We start from the raw sequence: 25,763 nt of genomic DNA on the forward strand, positions 1-25,763 counted from the left end.
TCAATGTTCATGCAGAGTTTATTTTAAAAAAAGATCTTTAACTAAGTGTTTGAGTTGCCCTCAAACATTTAGTTGCCCATTTTTCCCCTGGTCAAAGGTGACAGAAATTAGACAAAATCTAGGGTCTCGCAAAATTCAAATCCAAAGATTATTGCTCAGACAAAAATCTGATTTGACAATATGAATAAAAAGATTTTTAAACTTTCATGTAAATGTCATATTTGGGCCAATGACACTCTTAGAGGTCCTGAAAAGATTTACAGTGACGAGGTAACAAATGGAGAAATGGGGACACAACATAATGATCTAAGAAAAGAAAAGAAGGCTGTGGAGGGTGGGTGGCTTGGAGAAAACCTCCTCTCCATTTGCAGGGAAAGAGTGTGAAAACAAGAGAGTGCGGGGGAAAGGAGAGATGGGGCAGCAGGAGGAGAGTGGGTGGGTCTTGCTCCATCTGTCCCCTCCCTCTGATCCAGAGGTATAGATGGTGCAGGAGCAGCCTGCTGCATCCAGAAGTCCAGTCTAGGGAACAGCACTAGTCCCGAGAACCAGAAGCTCAGACAAGTATCCAGCCACTCGGACACGTCTAGCCTGATTTCTGCAGCAGACACTTCACTCAACCACCTGTTGACAAATCAGTGAAAGCATTTATTTGACTCACTCGTGGTGTGAGATCTCTGAGATCATTCAGATCACTGCAGATCTGAGAGCCGACATCAGCAGATGATGAAGATGCAGCAGCACTCGCACATCTTTCTAGCCCTTATCCTTGCAGTCTTCATCTTTAGGATAGCTCTGTCTGGTCCCTCTGTGGTCAGAGGTAGGTGGTCTTTGCATTTGTCTTACTGTCATGTGCTTAAAAATTAGCGACGGGGGAAACTACTGATTGCATGACAAGTGAGGTATTTGTTACATATTTTAATGAGTGATCATTGTGGTTTTCTTCATTGTAGTTCTCCTTCTATAGTTTAAGATCACCAGATTACCAGCCTCCCTGAAAACACCACTTAAAATTAAATACATACAGACTCTTCAGATTTAAAAAACCTGCTGACCGAAAAATATTTTTGCTAAAGTGCCTCCACTCTGACATCTACAAAAATCAGCTTGAGGTCTCCAACTCATCAACACCACCCCGTGTATTGAGTCTTATGTCTACTTTGATTCTTGCAACATTCTTGGAAAAACACGCAAATGTTTTACATGTTATGTAATTATCCAGATACCAAAGTACACACACAAAGTAAAGCAAACTTTGAGACCATGCTTCATAGCCTTGATGTATTTTGTGACTAAAACTTGGGTGCCCTTTAAAGATTTGGATGGTACTAAAAGTGATTTGGGGTGAGAGGGCTGGAGTTGGTGAAAATAAAGGCTGCTTCCAGTGTGTAATCTGCTCACTGAAGTTGGCTTACAGATAAATCTCAGTGTGCAGCTTTGGCAGCTAGATGAAAGGGGCTGTGTGTATTGATGCTATGGGAACAGAGGGGTAAATGTCTGTATCGTTCTACTTGGACCAAAGATAAAACCTGGTTTGCTGCAAAATTAGTTTGCTTTATTGTCTGACAGATAGAGCAAAATATATGGATGTCAGTCTACTTTCCAGTGCTTTTAATTCTTAGTTATGCATTTGTGCTCTTAAACATTTTTCCCATCTGTATCTGAATGAGTTAAATCTCTGCTAATGCTAAAATTATTTACCACTATCCCACTTGAGGACAATATATTGTATAGGATGCTAACTGCAGCTGTGCCAGACCAAACATGGCCTCGTGCAATGTGGAGATTAATGAGAGAGAAATATGGCAGGAGAGAGGAAAGTGGACGAGATTAGAGGACAAGAAAGATGAATTCAAAGCACTTTAGGAAGTTAAAAAGAGGATCAGGTTGATGGAAGGATGGCTATTGAGTCATGCAGGATGGCAGAGATGGAGAAAAGGCGGTGAAGGACGACATGGAGCTACGCCATAGGAACAAGGGAAAACAGCTGTTCCTTGCAGTTGAATCTGACATGGGGGGATATTAAATGTGAGCGCGGCGAGACCTGCATGGAAGCCAAAGTTGGGGTAAAAAGTAGGAGTCAAATTCCAGGCACAATTATCTGCTGCTAGGCTGCAAGGTACGGTCTCCTGCTGAATTACAGTAGATATTCTCTGGGCTGAATTATCCTGGTCTGGAGTGGTTCTCATTAGAGCCATTATAGGTCAGTTTTTCAAACACCTGCTGCTTTGGCTGGCACGGGGCTCTGAGAAATGTTAACACTCCATTTTGTTACATGAAAGTGACTGTTATACCAAGCTCCATAAAACATCTGTCTGTCCTCACAGGAAGAGGAAGCCAAGTCTCTCTACGTCTTTACTTCCAGGACAGAAATCCGAGAGGCCAAAATACTCTACACCAGATCAGAGGATACTGGGAAGGATATCATGTTTGTCTATATAGTTAACGCGGGCTTCAGAGCAATAATCACAAGCATTGTATTGAAATTTGGTTAGCTGTGGTGTTCAGCTGCTCTGACTCAAGACAAACTAACATGAAACCACTGTTCTGTGTCACTTCCATCCACCAAAACTACTTCAAACAAAGACAGCAACATTTCTTTTCCATTGCATTTTGAAAACAAAACAAGCCTCGCAGCCTCCTTCAGATTTGTTTTTATGGGGAGGTTGTGTTGGGTTTTGCATCTGTATTTATCATCCATTGGTTCTCAAATCAGCATGAGTGGAAAAGTCAGTCTATTTGTTCTCATTTAGTACAATCTACTACATCAAGAGAGGGCTGCTCATGGTGAAGATTTGTAGTTTGATAATGTCGGACATTTAATCATGTTTTAAAGCCAACAAACCATACGTTATGCAGATCCATGTTGCAATGTTTAATTTTAATGACCAAACATAAAAATATCACGTTGCACTCAGGTTGAAGCTTAAGAGAGCAACTGACAACCCAATTAACCTACTCTCTTTACCATCAGTGATCCAACACGGCCTCTCTGCAGAGCCAAGATTAAGTTTCCCATTTGAGGGTGTTTCTCTATATCCAGCCAGCAGGATTACGTTGTCTTGATATCGGTCCAGGGTGACTACGAGCAGAATTGTTTGTTGTGTGATGTGGCAAAGTTTATTGCATAATCCGACAAGTTTATAGGCCAACTCCCAGTGTTATGATTGATGTGCTTATACAGTATTCAGTGATGAATGGGCTTCACCCCCCAGTGCGTGTTTGTGTGTGTGCAACATACAGATGAAACTGATTAAAACAGGTTGGCATAGTAGCAGCTTTTTTTAATCAGTTTTCTTTCATTCTTTTTGCAATTATGACATTTTCTCTTCTTCTCAGCATTGATCGTTATCGTTTTCAGACTCCTATCCTTCCTCAGAACATGGATTTTTCTTTTTAATATCACAAGCTTTTCTTCAACGTTTCCTTAAGTCTTTCTGCCATGATCTCCACCATACTCCTAGCTGGTGTCGCATGCTATGCGTGTGTTGGTCTGCTCCTTCAGCTAAGGCAAACTAATCATTGCTCGCTGAAGTGAAATACCTACTGGCGTACCAGCACAGAAATGACACTTTAACACTCTAGGATATTGCCAAGAGATTTACTCAGTGCTGGATTAATCAACATCGGGTTAATTTATATGGCAAAAGGTTCATGTTCATACAAAAGTCCCACTCTCCAGCTTTAACATGGACCGATTATGCGACTCTTATTATTGATCCCCTGGGCAGAGCTGCAAAAGCTCCTCCAGCACACTTATGTAACAGGTCACAGATCTAAACAGGAAAAAATGAATTTGTTGTTTTGGTTCCCTTTTTTGACCCTCCTTTTGGCCTGTTCAGTACTCCGTCCTTGGTTATTAGGGGTGAGATTTTAATTTCAGCTCTGAACTCTTCTAGGTGCATGTGAGAACACACTGTTTGACATTAAATGGTCCATAACTTTCCAGGTCTTTGTGTGATGATGGTTTGCTCTGATTTAAGAGAAGCACAGGTAATGATGGTCTTGTGAGTGGCTGTCCTGTGTCCTGCCCCCCTCTGCTTTATTCGGGCTACACCCTTGCCTAAATCAAAACAAGTATTTTACAGCAGCAAACGTAAAAGTAAAAGTTACATTTCATGTGTAAAAACAGCTTGAACATCAGTGCTTTTCCTTTTCACTGTACTTGATTTATTGTCAGCACTTTGACTGGATTCATTCCTAAACCTTTATTCATTTTTCTCTGGAAATACAGATAAGCCTTAACAGTGTGTAAGCGTTGCATGGGCCAGATGACCGGGCTTTGGGCAGGTTGTCATGGGGCAGATTCGATGTTTGCTTGTTCTGGAGTTTAAAACGTGTTGCCAGAAGTTTCCTAATATTTTATGCACTCTGAGCCCATCTCCCCCTGCACCAGTTTCTTGTTTTTATCGGAAATACTGATGTGAGAATCGAAACAAATGCAGATTTTACAGGAAACACATCGCTGGAAAAGCATAAGGGTATTTTTCAAATCCAGGGCTTCCCCCTCTTTCACTGTCAGTGTCTGTTTTGGCATTTGGCTGCTTCCTGGCAGTATTCCTCCTGCAAAGTTCCACTATTTCATTTAACTGAAATATGAGCCAAGGACATGTGCTGTGGATACTGTGATACAAGTCGTAATCCAAGCAGAAAGCCCATTGTTTTAAACCTTGTAGACTATGAGCAATTTAGTGCATGTAGGCTCAATTGTGAGATCCACTGCAAAAAAATATTTAAAGATGCAGAGGATGACGTCACTGAATTAAAGCAGACTGACAGTCTTTCCATCATTACTGCTCACAGCGTATTATCCAAGTGTGCACTGGTGTTTTTGCTTTACATGTGCACCAGGCAAGGGTCAGTCACACTCCTGGAGCAGCTGCACTTGTCTCAATTCTCTGATGTTTATTAGTATTCCTATTGTAAATTGGCTAATTGTTAGCATTCCTAGTTATTGGCTAGTGTGACGGGCCACATGACAGAGGCAAATAATGAGAAAAGGTAAACAAACTTTTCCACATATTGTGTTTGAAGACACGGAGAGTTCCTTTTTCCTTGACTTTATGATGATGCCAACTTTTTCAGGAATTTATGACACCATTTAATATAGATAAGCAGATTGTTTTAAAGCCAAGACAGATCATTTTCCATGGGACGTGTCAGCGCTGAAGGTTTCTTCTAGGTCACCATGAAAATACAGCCATGGTGTGCATTCTGGGGAAGCTCTCTTCCTCTTTAGTGCCTGTTCTCATCTAGCATTTGTCCTATCTGACTGGGACTGTATTCTTTGTGTTTGTGTTTGCCAGTTTTCAAATCAAGACAAGAATGTTCCAGCTTTGCTGATCTTTTTTTTTGATATCTGAAATGATCAAAGATTGGATATGCACTGCTGTTTATAAAAGCTGCTTCAGAGCACTTCAAAGTCCTTGATCACTGCAACAAGCTGCAGTTTATGATGTTTGTAGTTTGCAGAAAACAATAATGTTCTTATCAATTTGGAAAGCAAGCAGACATGTGCCTGCTTAGAAATCACAACTATTGTCTTGTACCTCAGTTGAACTTCAACCAGACAAATCTCTGCTTTTACTGTACTTGCTACTTTGTTGCTTTTGAAGTAGTGGACAGCAGAAAAGTCTGAGAAGGTGTAGGTACTGAAAATAACAGTTTTTGTACCTCTGCAGAAAAAAGAAAGAAACAAAAGAAAATGTAAAAGAAAATACATAAATCTGATGCTGCTTCCTCAGTGAGACGCCAAAACATGAAAGTCCGCATCAGCACCACAGGAGACACCATTGTGATGAAGTTTTTGCGTCCCAACACTGACACCAGGCTGGAGGGATACATCCTGGGATACGGCGGCAGCATGTTCTCCAAACAGTTCATTCAGCTGCCAGAAGATGGAAAACCATATGAGACAGAGTTTGGTAAGAAAGCCTGGTGATGTGCCCTGCAGGACCAGGTGTTCATCAATACATTGTGTTTGCTGCTGAGGCTCAGAGGAAATATAACCTGCAGTTTGTTCTTCTGCTTTTAGATGCTGAGCCCAAGTACCTTATAGCTGTCCAGCCTATTCCTGCTAACGAGGTGAAGAAGCAGTGCACAGGTATGTCTGCTTAAAGCAAAGGAAGTTATCACCAATGTGACTTGCTGAAAGTGTTTTTTGCACATTTAGTAAGATGCAAACCTTTTCTCAGGTAAAGTGGAATTGCAGAAGCCGCTGCACCTGGTCATTGGGTCGGTGACGCCAACCTCAGTTCTTCTGTCCTGGGGGACACTGCTGAAAACCCCTTATGAAGGCAACGTCATGAATGACTGTCTGGAGGATGGGTGAGCTTAAATGTGTCATTGCGCAAAGCAGGCTTTTCTTTAAAAAATGAGACAGAACCATTGTGACTTTGGTAATATAAACACAATATAATGTTAATATCTTATCATTTAGTCTGTTTTTTTAATTTTGGCAGTTTGGCAACATTATAACCAGGGCTGAACATAAGTGGTCCGCAGGTGCGCATTCACTGTCAAAATAAAAGACACACCAGATAAGAAGTTGGAACGCACGTTTGCGTACATAAGATGTTCTGGAGGAGGACACACATTTGTTCAGAACTCTTAAAGATGTCGAAGAAGCAAGCTCCATAAGCAATTACTTTGGTGTTCCTCCACCGCAAAAGAAGCGCGTATTCTCGGAATTTACGGATCTTATGTACGGAAACGCGCGTTCCAACTTCTTATCTGGTGGTGCGTCTTTTATTTTGACAGCGAATGCGCACCTGCGGACCACTTATGTGCCGCCCTGATTATAACTATGTCAAATGAACTGTTTTTCAATTTAAAAAAAAGTTTTGCTGAATTTGTTTAAGAATAATTTAAGAGAACCTTCATTATGTATGGGGCTATACGGAGTGTGTTGCTGTTTTTATTGTTTTTTAAGGTTTGTGGTGAATTTTTGAATGTTTATATCATATAGACATCAGATATATCCATCTTTGGGAGGTATTAGTTGGAGTGATTTTAAAAATGTGTTATGTTTGCCAGCTCAGAGGTTTTGAAGTCACAAAAGCAAATTGGAGTATTCAATTGAGCTTTGTGCAGTTATTGCTATCAATCCCACTGACCCAGCTCCTCAGAAGTGAATGAGGACATCTGTTATTCTAAGGATATGTTATGCACCCGTCCCTTTTACTGCTTGCAATATATTAATGCTTACCAGTGGCATAACTGTCACTGCAGCCAAACTAGACTAAATGCTTGTACTTTTTTCCTAAAGTACCAGTCTAGGGTTTTGAGATTTTCTTGTACCAATGCTGTACTGTTGTTACGATGAGCTCAGTAACAGCTGGTGGAATAAATCTTTCTCTGTCCAATCTCTATCCTCTCACACACACATTTGCTGCAGAGAGTCTGGAATAAGTGCACAAACAGTAAATGAGTCCCTGAAGCCTCTCGTGTTACTTAGCAGTGGATCCAGGGCAGCCTGTGCACACAGGTGTTTAGGAGTCAACAATCTGTGACACAGATTGTGTTTGATGAAGTACTACTTTTTTTTAAAGTGACGGTTCTGTTGTTTGCAACAAATCTTCCAGTGGTTAAATATTATTTTCATATGTATGTCTTATATAAAGATTAATAACCATGTGTTTGTTGGTTCTGTTAAAGGAAAGGAAAGAAACTAAGTTGTGCCACAGACTCAAGTCAAGTCATATCACGACCTCACTGTGCAGTTCAGATGATGGCAGCAATACACAGCAATAAATTTGATTGAACCATTTTCAGGGGGATTTCTGATTTTGACTCCATCTTTTAAGAAGATGGGTTCAAGGCGCCCCATGTAGCCAAGGGAAATCCAAGAGAAATGGAAATGTGGCATGGAAAGATTCATTTGTCACTTTGCTTAATGAAATGGAATTAATTGACAGCATCGTTAGCACGCAAGGTTTCGCTAAAAAGAAAATGAAAAAATATTACAACAGTAGCATCGTATTCTCCTTGTACTTCTTGCATCATGCCTCTAGATGTGATCATTAGTGGATGCATTGTGTGTGAGTTGTTCTGTTTGTTCTGTGTCTTGTTCTCAGACACTACACAGTGCGTTACCGTGAGAAGAACAGGAAGTGGAACTACCAGACCTGTCCAACAAGCGATACAGTCATTGACAAACTGAAGCCAAACACAGTCTATGAGTTTGGTGTCCAGCCAAATTCTAAGGATGGCACCGGTGTGTGGAGCAGGCCGGTTGTTCACAACATCAGCATGCCAGGAGTCGAAGGCAAGTTTGACTTCTTTGCTTAGCCATATTATCACCTTCTGTAGCAAATACCTCGAATCTGACTACAATTATTTTAACATCTTAATAAAAACATGGATTGACAGGTAGTGCTAGGAAAAAGGTAGAAATTTCTGGGACAAATGCTACAACTCATTTTCGTATAAGAACAGAGTCATAAGAATCTGGTTGTCTCGTCGTCTGAGAGCAGGTTAAAGACAATTCAGCATTCAGTCTGACATGTGCAATCCCAAAATCTGCTCTGTTAAAGACTAGAGGACTTCAGGGCTGCAGTGCATGTTTAGATAGGGCTTCAGTCTTTACCGATTATGTGAGCATGACAAGGCTACAGTGCAGTACTGCATTTCCAGTTACTGAATCGAACCATTTTTTTTCCTTTCACATTGTTTCTTCCACTGAAGTCACTTATTTACTGATTCTTCTCTTGTGTTTCTAGAGAAGGTCATCAGGAAAATCTTTAGGCCTCCAGTCAGCCCTGCGGTATGTAATGGACACAGCCAGTTTGTTATTGAAACAAACCCAAATATTCAGTGTTTTATTCTATTCTTATGTGGATACACGTGCTACTAGAGGTCGAATAGGCTCAGTATTGCAGTAAACAAGTGTGTGTAATGAAATGGCACAGGTATACTTCCATTTATCAAAGAAAACAAAAAGGAACTGGTTGTGCATTTGGAACGGGCAATCTGCTTTAGAGTCCTTGTACACTTTGGTGAGCTTATGCTATTCTCAGGATTGTTTGCCTCATTAATTTTCCATCCAACTGCTGAATGGAAACGGCATTGATGCAGCCAGGACTGAGAGAGCAGTCAAGCCAAAGAGAGCAGTCTGCAGCTACAGCTAACTTGAGTGGGGATTAAAAAAAAGGGAGATGAGTTGGAGGCACAAGGGAGGAGGGATAATAATGCTGAAAAGAGTTCAGAAAAGAAAAGTGGCACAAATTTTCTAACAGCGCGGCTCTGCTCTATCATGCCAATCTCACAAAACAGCACAACTGTTGAGATTTAGCCTCAGGACTTGCCCTTAAAGGAAAGCTTTGAATAACAAGAGTCTCACTAGGGACTTTACCAACTTGACATGGTGTAAAGAGGCCATAGGTTATAAGTTATGCAACAAAGGAAAAGACATGGTACAGCCCAAATACTAATTCTTTTCACCTGTTATGATAGTCATAGACTAAACCCACTTTTTCTTCATGTCTTTTTTGCCTTTCACCCATCAGAAACCTGTACCTTCAGGTCCCCATTCCTTGCCCTCATTTCCTCACCTCACTTCCTCAGGTAAGCAAACAGAGAGACACTGCTGAGTTGAATTTGATACAGAAGGCAGAATCTACTGCTGCTTAGAGATCTCTGTTTGAATTCCTTTCCACTGACCCCTACCTTAAGATTTAACACTGGAAATATTAATAAAGCCATAATTTATTGTTCTGCGGACAGGATTTCCCCATATACCTCCAGCTTCTAAAATAATTTTACTTAGCTGGGCATGCAAAGTACAGTTTTTAACAGTACTCAGCACTGTATTCCAAACATCTACAAGAACTTTCCACGGATTTTCCATCTTTTCTAGCTCTTCTTTCTCTTCAAGTAATGCCTGAGTGACTCAATAAAGTTATGAAGAATTTTCTGTGGGGGTGATATCATCCGTTGGACTCCTTTTTTTATGTTCCTTAAAGTGATTTGTCTTTAATGTGATTATATGTTTGAGGTTGTTGTCATACCACAGCATGAATTAATCTCTCTGATAATAAACAAGATACTCAAATGCTTAACACAATTCCACTGAACGCAGTCTAAAAAGATTAGTTTTGATAAGGTAAATCAACTAACTTTCTACAGCAATTATGATGGTGTGGAGTGTTGTAATGTTAGGCGGTGTACAGTAATGTCAAAAGGGTTGCTATTCACTTCTACATTTTAAAAGATGGTAAAGAGTATTAATACGACAGAGGGATGAAATGTCAGCATTGCATCTACAAATTGTTTCTGTTGACACCAAAATCAATTAATGCACATTTGAATTATTTCCTAATTGTTTAATATTGGAGGATTAAACCAGCACTAAACATTTTTGTGCAAAACGTTTAGTGAACTGACTCTTTCAAAACACATTTTGCTGTTTTTAAATGACTGACTAATCATGATCATTTACCGCTTTTCAGAAGTGAAAATTAAGCCATTGTAATTTTTCTCTCCTTGACTTTAATCTCTGCTTTGTCCTTGTCAGTCCAAAACAAGACCAGGGGCAGACTGCCCTTCTCCAGGAACATAGCCACACAGACGACTCTTGGTAATGATTTCTGAGTTCAGAGGTCAGAAAGATCTCTGGACCTCATGTCTGACACTGACTTCTCTATCGCTGTCGTGAAAGCTAATTTTTATTATACAAACAATATTGCCCTGCACATTCTACAGGTTGTAGACCCATACCTTTTCTCTTGGTTATACTAACATACACTATTTTTCTTAGCGCCAACCACAACCACAACCAAAACCACAACTACTACTAAGGAAACCCTGTCTACTCGTGGACCTGCACCTGCTGTGATCAACAAACAGCCAATTGGTAAACAGAGAATCATGGTTCTTTTTGAAAAGCTTCATGGCTCTCATTTCAGCTGTGTAAAATGATGGACGGAATTGCACTAGTTGCATGAGCAGCTGTTTGGGCTGCAATAATGTGGGTGATCTTGGATGCATGGGATTTTAGGTAAACAACAAAAGCTTGCAGAGATTGTTGATGATGTTCTCAGGGTTCAGTTGTTGAAAGTTAGTTGAACAAGCCTGCAAGCCAAAACGATTTTATATTCCTGAGATATTAGTGACTTTTAATGAGCTCTGAGAACCTCATTAACTGCTGCTCATTCAAAAAAATTGATTTCAGTCATATCATACATATTCCAAATTATATCTCAGATATATCCACTGTATTTTTTAAAAAGTTTTTTGTATTTCCATGTCTAGCATTTTTTTTGTTGGTATGTTAAACTCTTTATTTTTATTTCAGGATTCACAGTGTGGTTATTACCATTTTTGGATGATTAGAGGCTTTTGCTTTTAATGCAGTGGAGTTGGTGGCAGTGGAAATTTGCATGAATAAACTGCATGATGGAATTTTTTCTCTTCTTCCAACAGGAACTTCAACAAACTATGTTATTCCTTTTTCTTCCCTGTATTTCACTGTCGTCTGTTCCCTCTTTTTTACATTTATGTTCTCAAACACAGGGATCTGCAGAAACACAGTGCTGGAAATGTATTTTGAAACCATGAAGGTAGACACTGAAACACAAAATGGGATATAGTCAGTTCCTCAAGTAAATGGAGATCATTCCAAACTTTTGGCCGTGTACGCCACCATAGTTTAAAATTGGATAAAATTGATCTGTTACTGAAGTTGTAGCTTTAATTCAAGGGGCTAACTATAATTCGAAATTACATCCATTTTCTACACAGCTCCCTGTGTTTTCAGGATATGCTAAATGTTAATGGGAGCAGTACAGACCAAAAGAGCAGAGACTTTGGTGCATGATCAAATCAACTGTTTTTTGTTGTCTGTTTTGTTTAAATCCATGAATCAAAGCTGAACGGCATTAACATCACTGTTTGTGCTGAGATCCACTGAGGTGGTGTATAGATATAAAGTTGTGAGAATGGAAAACTTTATAACAATACTATTGTTTTCCTCGTTTCCTTCTCTTCTTTTTTGACTTCCTCTTTTTCTTCATTCTTGCTCATTGATGGGAACATCTCATTAGATTGAACAACCAGGTTAGAATGGTCTATCAAACTTCCACACTAAGTCATCATAACCAGTGAATTTAGATGCTCATCACACTTAACAACAATAGCCGTTCCTGTCATAACACATAATACCTGCACAAGCTCTATCTGCCATTGAAATTGCACTTGGCCTATGAGACAAACATAGAGCAGTGTTGCTTGTTTTCTTTTTTTTTCAATAATTGCTCTGAGTAGCACATCAGTTGGTCTAAACTGTTGGCTCTCTTGCTTTTATGTCTTTCCTGGATGATGAAAAAAAATATATGTATATATTTTTTTTACATTTTGTAAATGGAACAGAAGATTATTTTTGAAATTTTACAGTACACAACTGTGGCTTCATGGGCATCTTTTCTTTTTCTCACATAACCCAGGAGGAGGAGACCTCTCCAGATCTGAGGTCCCATTAACTCCCAAGCTCCATCCTTTACTACATATAACAACCACCATGGCACCTGTGCCAGTAGTCCAGGCAAATGTGGAGAATCATGGAGGGCACGTACAACCTCAACCTAACTTGAAGCTCCAGCAACAGTATTCAGGACTACCAAAGCCCAAACCCCAACAGCCTCAAATGAAGCCCAGAGTTAATGCTCAACGTCTCCCAAAGCCCACTGACCAAACTGTGACACAACCCCACACAACACCCCAAATCAAAGTCCAAACCACATCAAAACTCCACATAACACCCCAGTCTATAATTCAGATCCAACCACTACCCCACACAACACCCCAATTAAAGGTCCAAACCAAACTACAACCCCACACAACACCCCAGTCCAAAATTCAAATGAAACCACAACCCCACACAACACTCCAGCAGAAAGTCCCGATCCAACTACAACCCCACACAACAGCCCGTACTAAGCTCCATGCACAGCCAAAACCCCTATCAACAGCCCAGCCTATATTTCAAACAAAACCTCAACTGCAAATCCAAACAACATTCCAGCCCAAACTCCACACCCAACCTCAACAACACCTGGCAGTATCCCAGCCTACAGAGCATACCCACCCCCTTTCACTGCCTCAGACAAAACCAAAACCCCAATCACATCTTCAAACCACACCACATCTTGAATCAGAACCACAGCCTCAGCCAACACCCTACACCAAACGCCAGGCCCAACCACTAGCACAAGAGGTACATAAGACCCAGACACAGCCTCAGAGACAAGATCAACTAAGTTCCCAAACCACTCCTGTGCCATCTATTCAATCCACTTATCCAATACCCCAGCACATTCCCTATACCAAGAAAAGACCGCTAAAGACTCAAACTCAACCTCAACCTCATCCACAAAATAAATCTCCAAATCCACCACATAAACCAAAGACACCACAACAACAGCCAGGTGTAAGTACCAGGCGCAAGTCTGGAATCCAACCAGCATCAAAACCAAGCATAATTTCTTCCCATTCCAAACCCTCAACACAACCCGAGCCCAAGAACCAAACTAAGCCCCAACCACTCTCTCAACCAAAAAGGCAGCCCAAGCTTCACCCATCAACTCAACTTCCAAAAAGTCATTCAAAGCCAATAATTAGGGATAAACAAAACTCTCCACCAAAAATTCTGCCACAGTTAAAATCACAACCTCCAAAAAATACCCAGGACCATGTTGTACCTCAACCCATTACCAAGCCACAGTTTCCATCAAAGGCCCAGTCACAACCCCAACTTCCATCTAAGCCCCAACCTAAACCTCAAGCTGGGCTTCAGCCTCACTCCAGGACCTACTCTGATCCCACCAAGGTCACCTCAAAGCAGGCAGTCCCTACGGGTAAAGACCCTACTTTTCAATCCACAATTTGTAATCCGCAATTTAAGCATTAAAATCTTAGCTATTAATTGTTATTATTTAATTTTTAATGGGGGCGGAATTAGTTTATGAAGAAACTGTTTTAAAGAAAGAGTTCTACATCGCTTATCTCAGAAGTAGCTAGAATGTATCTTTTAGTAAGTTACATATTTTGATAGTAATCCATACCTTAGTTAAACCCAAGAGGATAACTGCATGACATGTGTATGAGTTAATTCTTAAATATTGTGATCACAACTTTTGTCAATGCATTCATTTTGAAACCAACAACTGGCAAATAGTAGTAGGGTAAGCCCCCTGTAAAAGAACAAAAAAACAAAAAAACTAAAACTATGTTCACATGCATCTTATACCAGATATAAAGTGAGTTTTCTTTCACACAGCTCCTAGTCCACAAGAAGAGGGCAAGCCTCTACCAAGACCTGCCCTGGCTACAGAGAAGGCTGGTAGATACAATCATGGTAAACACCATGACAAGTTTGTCCCATTACCATCTCTGCTTTTTTGTCAAGCCACACAGAGAATGGTGCTTTGAGTTGTATTTCAAACCATTTGACAATGTCACTGCTTCCCCATCTCCATCTCCATCCAATCACCCCACACACCCTGTCCTGTTGTTGTTCCTGTCTCCATGTGTGGCTCCATCTTCAGTGCAGCACACTTCACCTCACCCCTGCCCATTCGCAAACAAATTAGTCTGGCTAGCTTTCGATCTCATTTATGGCGCTCTGTCATTTCATCCAGTGTCTGCTCCTCTGCATTCTCTTTCACGTACATGCTTTACCATTTATCCCATCTAGGTCAAGCCTTCCAGCTCCCAACTAACTAACTTCCAGTTGCCTCTCTACTCATCTAGGTCCTGGTGTTCTCGGGTCGTCTGAAGTTCCTCGTTCTCCCATTAGCTCATCTGTTCCTACAGCAGGAAGAAACACCACCCTGCGTCGCACATCGGTTCCTTCTCATTCCACTAATCATGTTGCCAGACCATTCTCACAATCCAGGACAGTCACTTCCTCTCACAGTTCCAGCACACCTGGCGGTAATGGAATACTCACTTTCCCTTCACTTATTTCTTTTTCCAAGCAGCTACCTCAGGTTATTACCTTCTCTTAGCACGCTTACACACACTACAGCTACAGAAGAAGATAAACAAACTCATGACTAGTGATTTTAGCTACACGATATGTGGTGAGAGCATACCGTAATCAATCAATTTTGTCCTCTCCACATTCTGCCACATGTGCTTGGTATGTATTTAACACTTTTACCACGAGCAGCAATGGCGTCTATGGTATAAGGGTCGTTAACATGATTTACGGTCCCTCTCGCTGGCCAGGTGGGAAGTCTGGCCTCAGCACTGGCCAGGACACATCACATTTTACGCCACCAATGCCAAGACAAGTGCTGTGCCGACAGCCACCACAGTCCTTCTTTCTCTTCTGTATCTCTTTTTCTTTTAAACATACGCTCCTGTTCACTACCCAGATATCTCGCCTTTCTTCTTATTTGGTACTGGTATGTTTTTCCTCAGTGGCACAAAACATTATATAACAGACCTTTCTCTCCCTCCAGCAGCCAGTGGGGCGCATCATAGGGGCAATGCTCCTCCTAGACGTATCGTGTGGCCCAAAGAAAAATCTGGTAAAGACAAACCAAGATAATTGCCTTCCAGTGTTCCTAACTCACTAACCTCAGAGGCACTGTCACGCCCCATCCCACTTCATCACACTGATCTGTGCTTTTTGTCACAATGCACTTCCGCTCTGTGACTTTCAGCTTATCCGTCAATGTGACAGTGTTTCCTGGTCATGGTCTGTGTTGTCTGATGTGTCCAGTCCCAGAGGCTTTCACTTGACTGAGACTGAAGCCACACATTATGAAATCTATTATACAACTGTCTTCATATTACCAAGTCTAAAGCACATATGGACTGGTTTATGTTAGTCTGAGAGTGCTAGCTGGGAAAGGTGAATGTGGGTTGCCCCTTTTTTTGGTGATTCACATTGTTTCCATTCTGCCAGGCAGGCTCAGTTAATTAGAATAATTGAATCCATCCCAAATAGTAATGCAAACCACGTCTGGACCGCATGTATTTAATGGTGGCGCTCTGCTCACTCCTTGTTGTTGGGAGTTGTGTAGAGCAGTTCAATGCTTCAGTCCCATGTCACAGCTGTTATGTGTTATTTCTGGAAACTTGGACAGTTTCAGAGGTCTTCAAGGAGTCGCAAGGCTCTCTGGAAGCAACTCTACAAAAAAAGGAACATTTATTTTGCCTGCCGCCCTGCTCATCTAAGCACAAAATCTCCCACTGACTTTGTTTAAAGGACAGCATCTACACATAGTTCACCTTCCTGCCTTTATAAAGTAACGAAGTTGTTCATGTTGATATCAAAAGCTTTGCATACTACACTAGCAGCTGGTACAGAGTGTGTGCTTTTAATGAAACTAAGAATTAGAGCGTGTCCACAATAGCTTTATAGAGCCGAGTTTCACACTGGCACTTAAATTTGAAATTGTTTTTGAAAGCTGTGCTTATAGTTGGATGCACGTGTCCGTTATTGAATCACATCCATGAAACACATGAAATCTGAGTGTGTGTTGCAAAAGTAATAACCCCGGTGTTGTGAGACGCTGGTATGTATTTCACTGGGAATATTTGTCTGGCCTGACCATAAATCTTGGTGTTTTGGTTGCATATATTTTCACATTCTAACCCTAAAGAAGATGAAGTTATCTGACAGAAACCAGCGCTCACACCGCTGCTGCTGTTTTAAATCACAGATCTGAGTCAGATGTTTTTGGCATATTGCAGGCTCAATGTGGTGTTTTAGTGGTTTTATTGTGAAACATCAAACCAAACTCACCTGCTGTAGAAACTGTAGAGCAGCTCTCATCATGTCATACACTTTGTAGACATATTGTTGACTTTCCACTTTACACCTTGATGGCTCATTTCTTGTTCAGTTAACCAAGACAGGGCTGTCAGAGCTGTCAGTTCTTCATATTACACATACCCAATCGACATAGTTTGTGATTTTATGGGCTATTTTTGGTAATAGTTGGACAACAATAGTCATTGTAAAAACAAAATATGCCCTCTTTCAATTCCAAGATTTCATGTGTCTGGAAAAATCTGGTACAAGCCAATTTCTAATAGTCCTGAAATACAACCTCAGATGAACAACAACACATGGCATATTACACTGTGTCATTATTAATTTAACAGAAACTATGCCAAAATTCAGAAGCAGTTTGCGAAATACTAACTGCATAATTTAGTAGCTTGCAGAATCACCTTTAGCAGTAGTATGTTGCTGTAGGAAGTAATCATTTCCTCTATGACTTGTAAGTTGTAGAGGTTTGTCCTGCTCTTCTTTACAACATTACTTCAGTCCATTGGAGTTTGCAGGTATTGGTTTATAAGGAGGTTGAGGTCTGGACTTTGACTAGGTCATTGCAACACCCTGATTCTTTTCTTTTCAACTATTTTTGTTGTAGATTTCCTGCTGTGTTCGGTATCATTGTCCTGTTGCATGAACCAGTTTTGCCCAAGCTTTAACTGTTGGACAGGTGGCCTCATATTTGACTCTAGAATACTTTGGTATGCAGAGGAGTCCAGGTGTGGCTGCAAAACAAGTCCAAATCATCACCCCTCCACCACCATGCCTGACAGTTCATATCAGCTGTTTGTGCTGCCATGTGCTCTTTTTGGAGAGTTATTTTCTGGCAACCTTTCTGACCCAGTCACATTTGTTCAGTCTTTTTCTAATTGTACTATCATGGACTTTAACATTTAACATGTTAACCAAGACCTGTAGAGGTGCTCAGCTCTTTGGTTTTTTTGTAGTTTATCTAAGCATTGCACGGTCTGCCCTTGCGCTGTATTTGCTGAGACATCCACTCCTCGGAAGATTGGCCAGTGTCTTCAATCTTTTCTACTACTGAATAATTTTTCTCCTTGTAGAATAATGGAATTCACGTTATTTGGAAATGGCCTTATAATCCAGCCTGCAAACCACTGCTGCTTTTATAGAGGCGCACATATGCTTATGATCAGTTAATCAAGTGAATATGATTAGCAGCACCGGGCTGCCACTGGCCCTCTTAATTCCTATGGAACCAGTAAGGGTGTACTTAGTTTTTCACACACTAGGTTTTGTTAAATAAATCATGACATGGTCTAATATGTCATATGTTGTTGTACTGAAATAACATTAAAACTTGCTGAGGACCAGATTAGTTTTCATTATGTCCTTATATGTGAAATCTTAGAATTGATGACGGTGTACTTTCTTTTTACCATGGCTGTACACTACATGTGAGTCAGATGTCCTCCTAGATTATATTTTCAGTGTTAATCATATTGATTCAGTTTGTTTTGCCTGACATCGCTGATTCATACTGACCATGGAGAAGTCAACTCCAGACAAACCCAAATTAAATGTTTTTTTGGCATCTTTATATAGACAATTATTTTTTATCTTGTTGCCAGAGTGACCATTAATGAATATCCAAGATAAGAGATGACAAATGGCTCTGGAAATGAAACACAAACTTTAAAGCAGGTTTTCTTTAAAGAAGTCAAATATGAAACGCGTAAAGGCATTTTTATGTGTCAAGCCTCCCAGAGTTTCTCTACCTCCTCTGTGATAAAACGGCATTAATTAAGGATGATTTTGCTTTTTGCAAAAGCCTAAAGTCAGAGCAGAATCTTCCTGATAAGAAAACTGAGTTTGACAGTTTGTAGCTGAGGTGTTTTCATTACAGAACCTTGCACTTCTTTGTGATCACTTATCCAAAACCACAAAAGCCAGTTCATTTCTCGTGTTCATTTAAGCAGCTCAGACTGAAATGATGTGATACTGATTTCACTGTTTGGTCCGATTGTTACTATTATTATTATTTATTTATTTTGCATTCTTTGTGGAACATTTTTATGGTCAAATCCCAAACATTTTTCTAGTGGAAATGAGTCAAAAAATGCTTCATTACCCCAGAATTCGGCCTGCCTTGGTTTAAGTATTGGCTTTATTTTTTTGTTTCCTCACTTCTCAGTTCTGTAGATTTTAGGATGAGTGGTTCAAACTTTTATTTCCAGTTTTCACACCGACTTTACATGAGCTACAGGTTGTGGTACTCCTCTGTGGCAGGATTTTACCAAGAAGCTTTTGGGCACGTCACATGCAACCTGTCTGGCTGCTGCATTGTTGCTTTTATTATGTTTATGTTGTATTATGTGTCTTTTTATTTTCTTTTAGTGCAAGTATTTCTGCGTACGTCTGCTCTGATCCATCTCCCCTTTGAAATTTGACATTCTTCATTATTTTTGCACTCTTACATTAATCAACACTTGTTTTCAGTTTAGTGTCTGTTCTCCAGTGCTGACCACATTCTGCTTTGCTTTTCTTGTGAATTTTATTCTGAAAGAGACTCTGTTTCCCACAATTCCTTGCAGTTCTGCGTCCCTCTGTTTCTGGCAACAAGAAGACCAACCTGGTGGCAAAGCCTAGCAGTCATGGTGAGGGCAACAGATGAGTGAATGCAACTGCACCTCACCCACATTCAGTCTCCCGAGTGTTAAAGGAGAGTATGGAAGAAAAATAATGCAATTCAAGTTTAAGTACCAGTTTGTCATAGATAAACAAGCTGATGTTTTTCTAACATATCAAGTTTTGAGTTAGTGAGGGAGAGGTTCTGGAAGACCGTTTCGTCCAGTCTTTATGTCTTTATGCTGCGTTTCATGCTGAGCAGACAGATATCAGTCTTTTTATCTGTCAGTACGAACATCTTCAAATCTGTTTCCAAAGATATCCAAACTATTGCTTTAAACTTCTTCCAGAGTGCCAAAGTTTGAAGTCTTCTTAACTGCTACATCTCCTGCACGAGCATCACTTGCTATCCTCTCTTCCCTGTAAAATAATCTTATTCAGTGTCTGTATAATGTTTTCAAAACTAAATTTTAATAGGCTTGCAAGTGTGAAAGCATTTTTTTAAATACACCTTTTCCTGCTACACCCACCATATATTCAACTTAAATTCATGATTTTTATTTTTTATTTTTCCGAGTCAGTCACAGCTGCTCTGCTTTCATGTCCTTCACAGTTTGAGAACCACCATCTTAAGCCATCTATTATATTACTAACGCACAAAACTGCAATTATGCTGTATTTATCTCACCTTTTACATCTCAGCTGTCTCCCTGCTTAGTTTCTCTCACCGTTTTCATATAAATGCACTTAAGAGCATTAAGTAAGTGTTTTTGTGTGCATGTGAGCGCATCTGGGCACCCTCGGTCTCAGCAGTATGCATTCTGGCACCGCTCTTTCCCCTTTAAAGAACACTAGAGAGATTACTCGACGATCAATCTCTGATCTTTCAGCAGCCAGGAAAAGGCCACTGAGTTGCTCGGTGAGGATGGCCAGAGCAGATGGATTGCAACTGTGTGTGACTGTGAGTCAGACAATGAGGGAGAAGAACTGAACTCTCCTCCTGCTGTTCTGTCCTCAGATAAACCCATGGACCTGAAACAAGGAGAAAAGGCGTCTGTCCTGAAGCCGTTCCCGCTGGTCACAGCCAGACCCAAGCAAGAGCCCAAACAGCAGACGACCACCACAGCCCCTGCGCTAAACAGTACGAGCAGCACATTTTTGCAGTGTTTCTTCTGAGGAACATGATCACATGCATGCTAAATCACCTCCCTGTAAAAGGATAAAGACTGAATGAGTTTTGCAGACATTGCGTTAACAAAGACAATGCGTTGGTGATGCAGCTGGCAGATGTGTATAGTGGGGAGATAAAGAGAAAAGCAAACTTAAAAAGCACCAAGAAGCAGACAAAGAGTCTGAATGCAGGCCAGAGCAGGTGCTGGGCTAGCTGGTCACTGACCTGGGCCAAAGCTGTAAAACTAAAAGAGGGAGAGTTGCCAGGGACTCCTGGCTCATCAAACTAACCCCATCTCCTCTAAACTGTTTCCTTTCCAGCCAGCCGTTTTGACATATATGAAAACTCCTCCATATTCAGGCCCCTGCCTAAGTCAGAGGTAGACAGCATGGGCAACCCGCGCTTTATAGGTAAGATTTTAAAGTATCAATGATTTAATCAGTTCTTTAGCAGCACCAATTAGGGTCTGAATGTGACATGAATAAAATAAATTCTTAACATACCCACATACAGCTCCCCACGTCATCTACAAGACGGATAAGCCGCCAGAAGAGCCATGCTCTATCACCTCCTCCCTCGCTTACTTCCCCGATGAGGAAGGCAGCGATCAGAATGTGACCGGTCCTCCCCGCCTACCTCCATCCAACGTCACTGTGGTCACCGTGGAGGGTTGCCCGTCCTTTGTCATTCTTGACTGGCAGAAAACCGACAACGAAACCAGAGGTATGCAGAGAAAAGGCTGACATTTCCGAATGGACGGAGGTTGAAACTGCCTCCCGGTGGCCTGAGTTGTATGAGGTGGCTGGATTTCATTATACTTGTTTGCAAGTCTTGATTAAGAGTTTAGACTACATTGTAATCTCTTTTTATTAACCACGTGTGGCCTTGTGGATATTACCCTAGATCGTTCTATAAAATATTAAGATGGTTTCTTAAGCTGTCTTATAAACCGAGTGCAACAAATGAATCCAAGGTCTGCGCCCAGTGACACATCACGACAACAAAAACACGTGTTCTGCCTCCGGTTCTCATGTGTCTCTTATTAAGATATGTCACTGTTTTCGGGACGATTTCATAAATAGATCCAGGTGAAATGTTTTAATAAAAAGCACTATGTGAGATTCTCCCTTTCCTCTTTTTCTCAGAGTATGAAGTTGTGTCCACCACCACAGGCCCGAATGGAAGGCAGACGTCAGTATTGACAACCAACCAGACCCACACAGCCGTGGAGAATCTCAAACCAGAGAGCAGGTCCGCACCCCACAGATGTCCTGATATTATCCTTAATCTCGTTTGAGATCGAACACTACATTTGTTCATATAAATCTGTAGATGAACAAATACAGCCCGGCTGAACTAAAATGCCTGACTGCATTAATAAAGTTCACCGCTGATGGAACTAAGAGAGGCGTATTAAATTGCACTGAAGTGCTCCGAGTTTGCGTCACTTAAAGTTAATTCCAGATTCTTCTGAACTCTTGCGCTCTTGCAGTGAGTCACATTTGGTTTTGCTCACACAAAATGGCCAAAGTGACACCAAAAAAACAAGACAAGACAAAAAACTGAGGAAATGTGGGTGGAGTGGGTCACTGAGTTTTCAATTAGATCTCAGCATCTGGAGTCTCAAGGCTCACCAGAACCCTCCCTGGGGCTGGGTTTGCTACATGAACAATTGCCAGCACATCTGAGCGCACCACGTGGAAGAACCATCAGCTCTGTGTGTGTTATTCTAAGTGTGAACCCACACTTAGCTGTCAAACACTGCTGTTTATTTTCATCTTTCAGCGTATAATTATTATTATTATTGCCCTTAATATGTATTTCTTTTCAGTTATGAATTCACAGTAACACCGAGGAATGAGCTGGGAACGGGACCCTCCTCCGATCCTGTAACTTTTAGCACAGAGTCAGGCAAGTTTTACAGACCATCTAATGCAGGTCAAATCCACCATAAACCCCCACAGAAGAAACTCATTACTTGCATGTAAATGCCACTGTACATGTTACATTCCAGGCTGTGATTAGCATTAATTCTCTTGTACTATTAGGCGGTTGCTAGTCTAATCATTTCAGCATGGCACTGGGGAGCAAGCTGATTAAGGATCAAATCTTGAGGCTTGTCAAGCTCACCAGATGTCCTCTGAGGCTCATTTCTAACACATCATGCACCTGGTGATCACAGCATTAAGCTGAATTTGCTCCATTCATTAAGCAGCTGAAATGTGTCCTCGCATTGATCAGCTCTTATGTTTTTAATTCAAAATGACAACACAGAGGGCTGAGTGGTTAGCTTAATTGGCCTCCTGCTCTTGTGCAATCAAAGCCCATCCTGTTGGGGTTGTACACTGTAAATAATATGCTAGACACTCTGAGGCAAGTCTGGATTTGACTGCCTGTTATATCTGAAATGTCTTAATGATGTTGTTCATTACAACTTTCCCTCCTGTCTGCAGCGGACCCTCGAGTGAGCGAGTATGTTTCAGGTGATTTGTTTTCCCCCTCTCTTCACAATATTTTAGCCAGCTCGACAAGTCAGAAATCAGTATTTCAGATTCTCTTGATATTCTGAACAAACCCCACAGGCAAAGATGCCATCTGGACTCAGTTTCCGTTTAAAGCTGATGCCCACTCTGAATGCAATGGAAAGCAGTTCGTGAAGAGAACCTGGTACCGAAAGTTTGTGGGCATCCAGCTCTGCAACTCCTTAAGATACAAGATCTACCTGAGCGAGACTCTCAATGGTAATTATGCAAACAAATCAGTGAACAGGAATGACACAAATCACATTACAAATCACTTGCAAACACAATCCTTAACCGGCTTGACTGGACAGCAGTACAGCCTTTTCTTTATCGTAAAAAGCATAAAATTGGCCTCAACATGTAATTATTGATTTTTTTTAAAATGAGTCTGTTAATGAATTTGAAGCAGTAGATTAGATTAGTTTAAAAGTTGATGCATGGAAATGAAATGTTTCCTCATAATTCTAAGAGGACATTGACTTGGCAGCTGCACAGGAGCTGCTTGTATGTCTGTGTAATGAGAAAAGGTAAACCAAAACTGATTAAAAAATAAAAAACAGCAATAAATGTGAAACAAGAAATGGAAATAATGTAAAAGAAAGTAGCACGCTTCATATCCAAGAAAACATGAAAAAGCTCAAAAGATTTCGTTCTGCAAAGCATCTTCGCATCGCACACCATTCAAACACTAAAGAAGAGAACGATGGTTCACATGCTTCTCTTGGTTCTTTCTTTCAAATTCATTTGCAATGAACTGGGAGTTAACTCGTTATGCGGTAACTAAACAATGACTTCCATTCTCCACTGCAGGGAAGTTTTACAACATAGGGGATCAGACGGGATACGGCGAGGACCACTGTCAGTTTGTGGATTCTTTCTTGGATGGCAAGACTGGCAGCCATTTCCTGGCTGACCAGCTTCCAAGCAGACAAGGTATTTTGGTTAGCTGTAAACAACCGCTGATTATTTAATGCCTTTAATTTAGCAGAGTCTCATCTTTCCTCCGTTTGTTGCCAGGCTTCTACAGAGCGCTGAGACAAGAGCCCGTTTCCTTTGGAGAGATCGGAGGAAAGTCGCACTCGACTTACGTAGGCTGGTATGAGTGTGGCACTCCCATACCTGGAAAGTGGTAAGAACCCACAGGACTGTCCAGGAGGATGGACTAAGTAGTGAGGAAGAAGATGGACATCAAAGACGCCTGAGTGATCCTGAAGGGAGGTGGGCTTTTCTTACGTGGACTCTGTAGACGGCGCTTTAAAATCACACCTCTGTCCTGGACGTGGACTTCTACAGAACTATTAGGCGTCACAAAACTCTCTAGAGTGCATTTCTTGATCAAAAATGTCCCTAGTGACAAAGGAATGCAGAAGTTGGAGTGATCCAAAATGTTGAACATACAATTAATCACAAGAGAAAATGTTGGGAAGCTGGCTCCCAAAGTGTAATAACTTGATATAAAGTATGATAATATTTATCAAGAATATTGAATTGTGTGTGCTGGGGCTTTTGAGATAAACTAAAATACAGTATTTGTATTGAGCGCCCGCACTGGTCATGTGTATACAGACAGGTGCCAATCATATGTTCATTGTACAGGTTGACTGTAAAATACACAAACACACAGTGACCTTCTGCTGGCCCTAAGGGATTATTAACAGTTGCAGTTTGCACAGTATTAAACATCCGCTCATATATGTATATGGTGTCCAATACAGTTTATTAAGTGTCCGACAGATGGTGGCACATTTCAGGTAAAAGAGAATAATCAGTGGTTCAGGCCAGCATTTCTATGGGAGCATTTAGAAATGAGACTTGATGCCATTAATGTCGGCTTGTCCTGTATTTTACAGAGTGAAAATATAATAGTGGAAACTGCACAAGTAGAATGTGTTCTCTTGTTATAGCTCTGCAAAAGGTTAAAATAAATTGTGGCCTATATGGCTACAGTGATGTAATGCATTGTATATAATTCCAGCAATTGATCGTGTTTTATTCTTATTGGCAAACAGACGGAGAAAGTTGGGATAGTTAGGGATATTATCTCCCTCAGGCACCACAGACTGACTGGTGTGTGTGTGTGTGTAATGGCATTAAAAAGGACTTTAGATTCGCAATTAAACCATTAACTCATAATGAGAGTGTTCAAGTAAGGTCAAAGGTATAAGAGCGGAAGTTGTTTAGTCGTAGACGTAAATGTATCCTGGGGTCTCACCCCCTGTTGGCTAACAGAAAAAAGTGCAGCCTAAAAGCACTAACACTTTGGCTTCACTTTCAGACGCGTACAGTCTTTACTTAGCACAAAAAAGTAATATAAAGGAGAAACTTTTGACCTGTTACTTTCAAGCACCTTTAAATCCCGCAAATCAACAGGTTATTTGACAATTTAAGGTTATGTGAACAGTTAACTACACCGTAACAGGTTGTAACAAGTCATTGCCTCTCAACCGGAGAAGACTAAGGTAAAGTTACCAGTCCTATCGGGAAATGGTCTGGTGTAATATATATGTTACATACATCTATGTATCTTTGTAATAAATGTGCAAACCAATGAAAACAGTTGTTTCATTTTGCAGACTTGATGAATTTCAGAAGGGACTGGCAGTGATCTTGCCAGTCCTCTTTCAGTAAGAAAGCAACCCATTGCAACATCAGCTTTGCACACATGAGCACGCTTGGCATCATTGCTGTAACAGAG

General features: G+C 40.8%; 1 protein-coding gene across 6 annotated transcripts; it reads left to right on the top strand.

Moving 5' to 3' along the window:
- The first annotated feature begins 523 nt into the window (after window positions 1–523).
- Window positions 524–25,701, top strand: abi3bpa (ABI family, member 3 (NESH) binding protein a). Of its 6 annotated transcripts, none has more exons than XM_086267693.1 (23): window positions 524–817; window positions 5,742–5,921; window positions 6,032–6,100; window positions 6,192–6,324; window positions 8,073–8,263; window positions 8,718–8,761; window positions 9,504–9,561; window positions 10,511–10,573; window positions 10,754–10,849; window positions 12,438–13,847; window positions 14,270–14,347; window positions 14,743–14,925; window positions 15,459–15,527; window positions 19,342–19,404; window positions 20,394–20,516; window positions 20,867–20,956; window positions 21,060–21,269; window positions 21,692–21,797; window positions 22,378–22,457; window positions 23,000–23,029; window positions 23,129–23,287; window positions 23,879–24,001; window positions 24,086–25,701. In XM_086267693.1, the coding sequence occupies exons 1-23, from the start codon at window positions 721–723 to the stop codon at window positions 24,199–24,201; spliced, it is 3,771 nt and encodes a 1,256-aa protein (XP_086123819.1). In that variant the 5' UTR covers window positions 524–720; the 3' UTR covers window positions 24,202–25,701. The 6 variants fall into 6 exon arrangements, with proteins under 6 accessions (XP_086123819.1, XP_086123820.1, XP_086123821.1 ...); XM_086267694.1 differs by having other exon boundaries at window positions 15,462–15,527; XM_086267695.1 differs by lacking the exon at window positions 15,459–15,527.
- The last annotated feature ends 62 nt before the right edge of the window (window positions 25,702–25,763 follow it).

The sequence above is a fragment of the Aulonocara sp. 'chitande type north' Nkhata Bay genome, linkage group LG16 (genome assembly GCF_057382095.1).
Source record: "Aulonocara sp. 'chitande type north' Nkhata Bay isolate Kocher_YH1m ecotype deep benthic linkage group LG16, A_spYH_male_GT1.1, whole genome shotgun sequence".
NCBI classification, from domain to species: domain Eukaryota; kingdom Metazoa; phylum Chordata; class Actinopteri; order Cichliformes; family Cichlidae; genus Aulonocara; species Aulonocara sp. 'chitande type north' Nkhata Bay.

What these genes read in the sequence shown, in the direction of transcription:
- abi3bpa (XM_086267693.1), top strand. Translation starts at nt 721, where the DNA reads ATGATGAAGATGCAGCAGCACTCGCACATCTTTCTAGCCCTTATCCTT. An exon ending in AATGACTGTCTGGAGGATGG is followed by an intron (nt 6,325 to 8,072) that starts GTGAGCTTAAAT and finishes TCTTGTTCTCAG; the next exon opens with ACACTACACAGTGCGTTACC. An exon ending in AACCGACAACGAAACCAGAG is followed by an intron (nt 21,270 to 21,691) that starts GTATGCAGAGAA and finishes TCTTTTTCTCAG; the next exon opens with AGTATGAAGTTGTGTCCACC.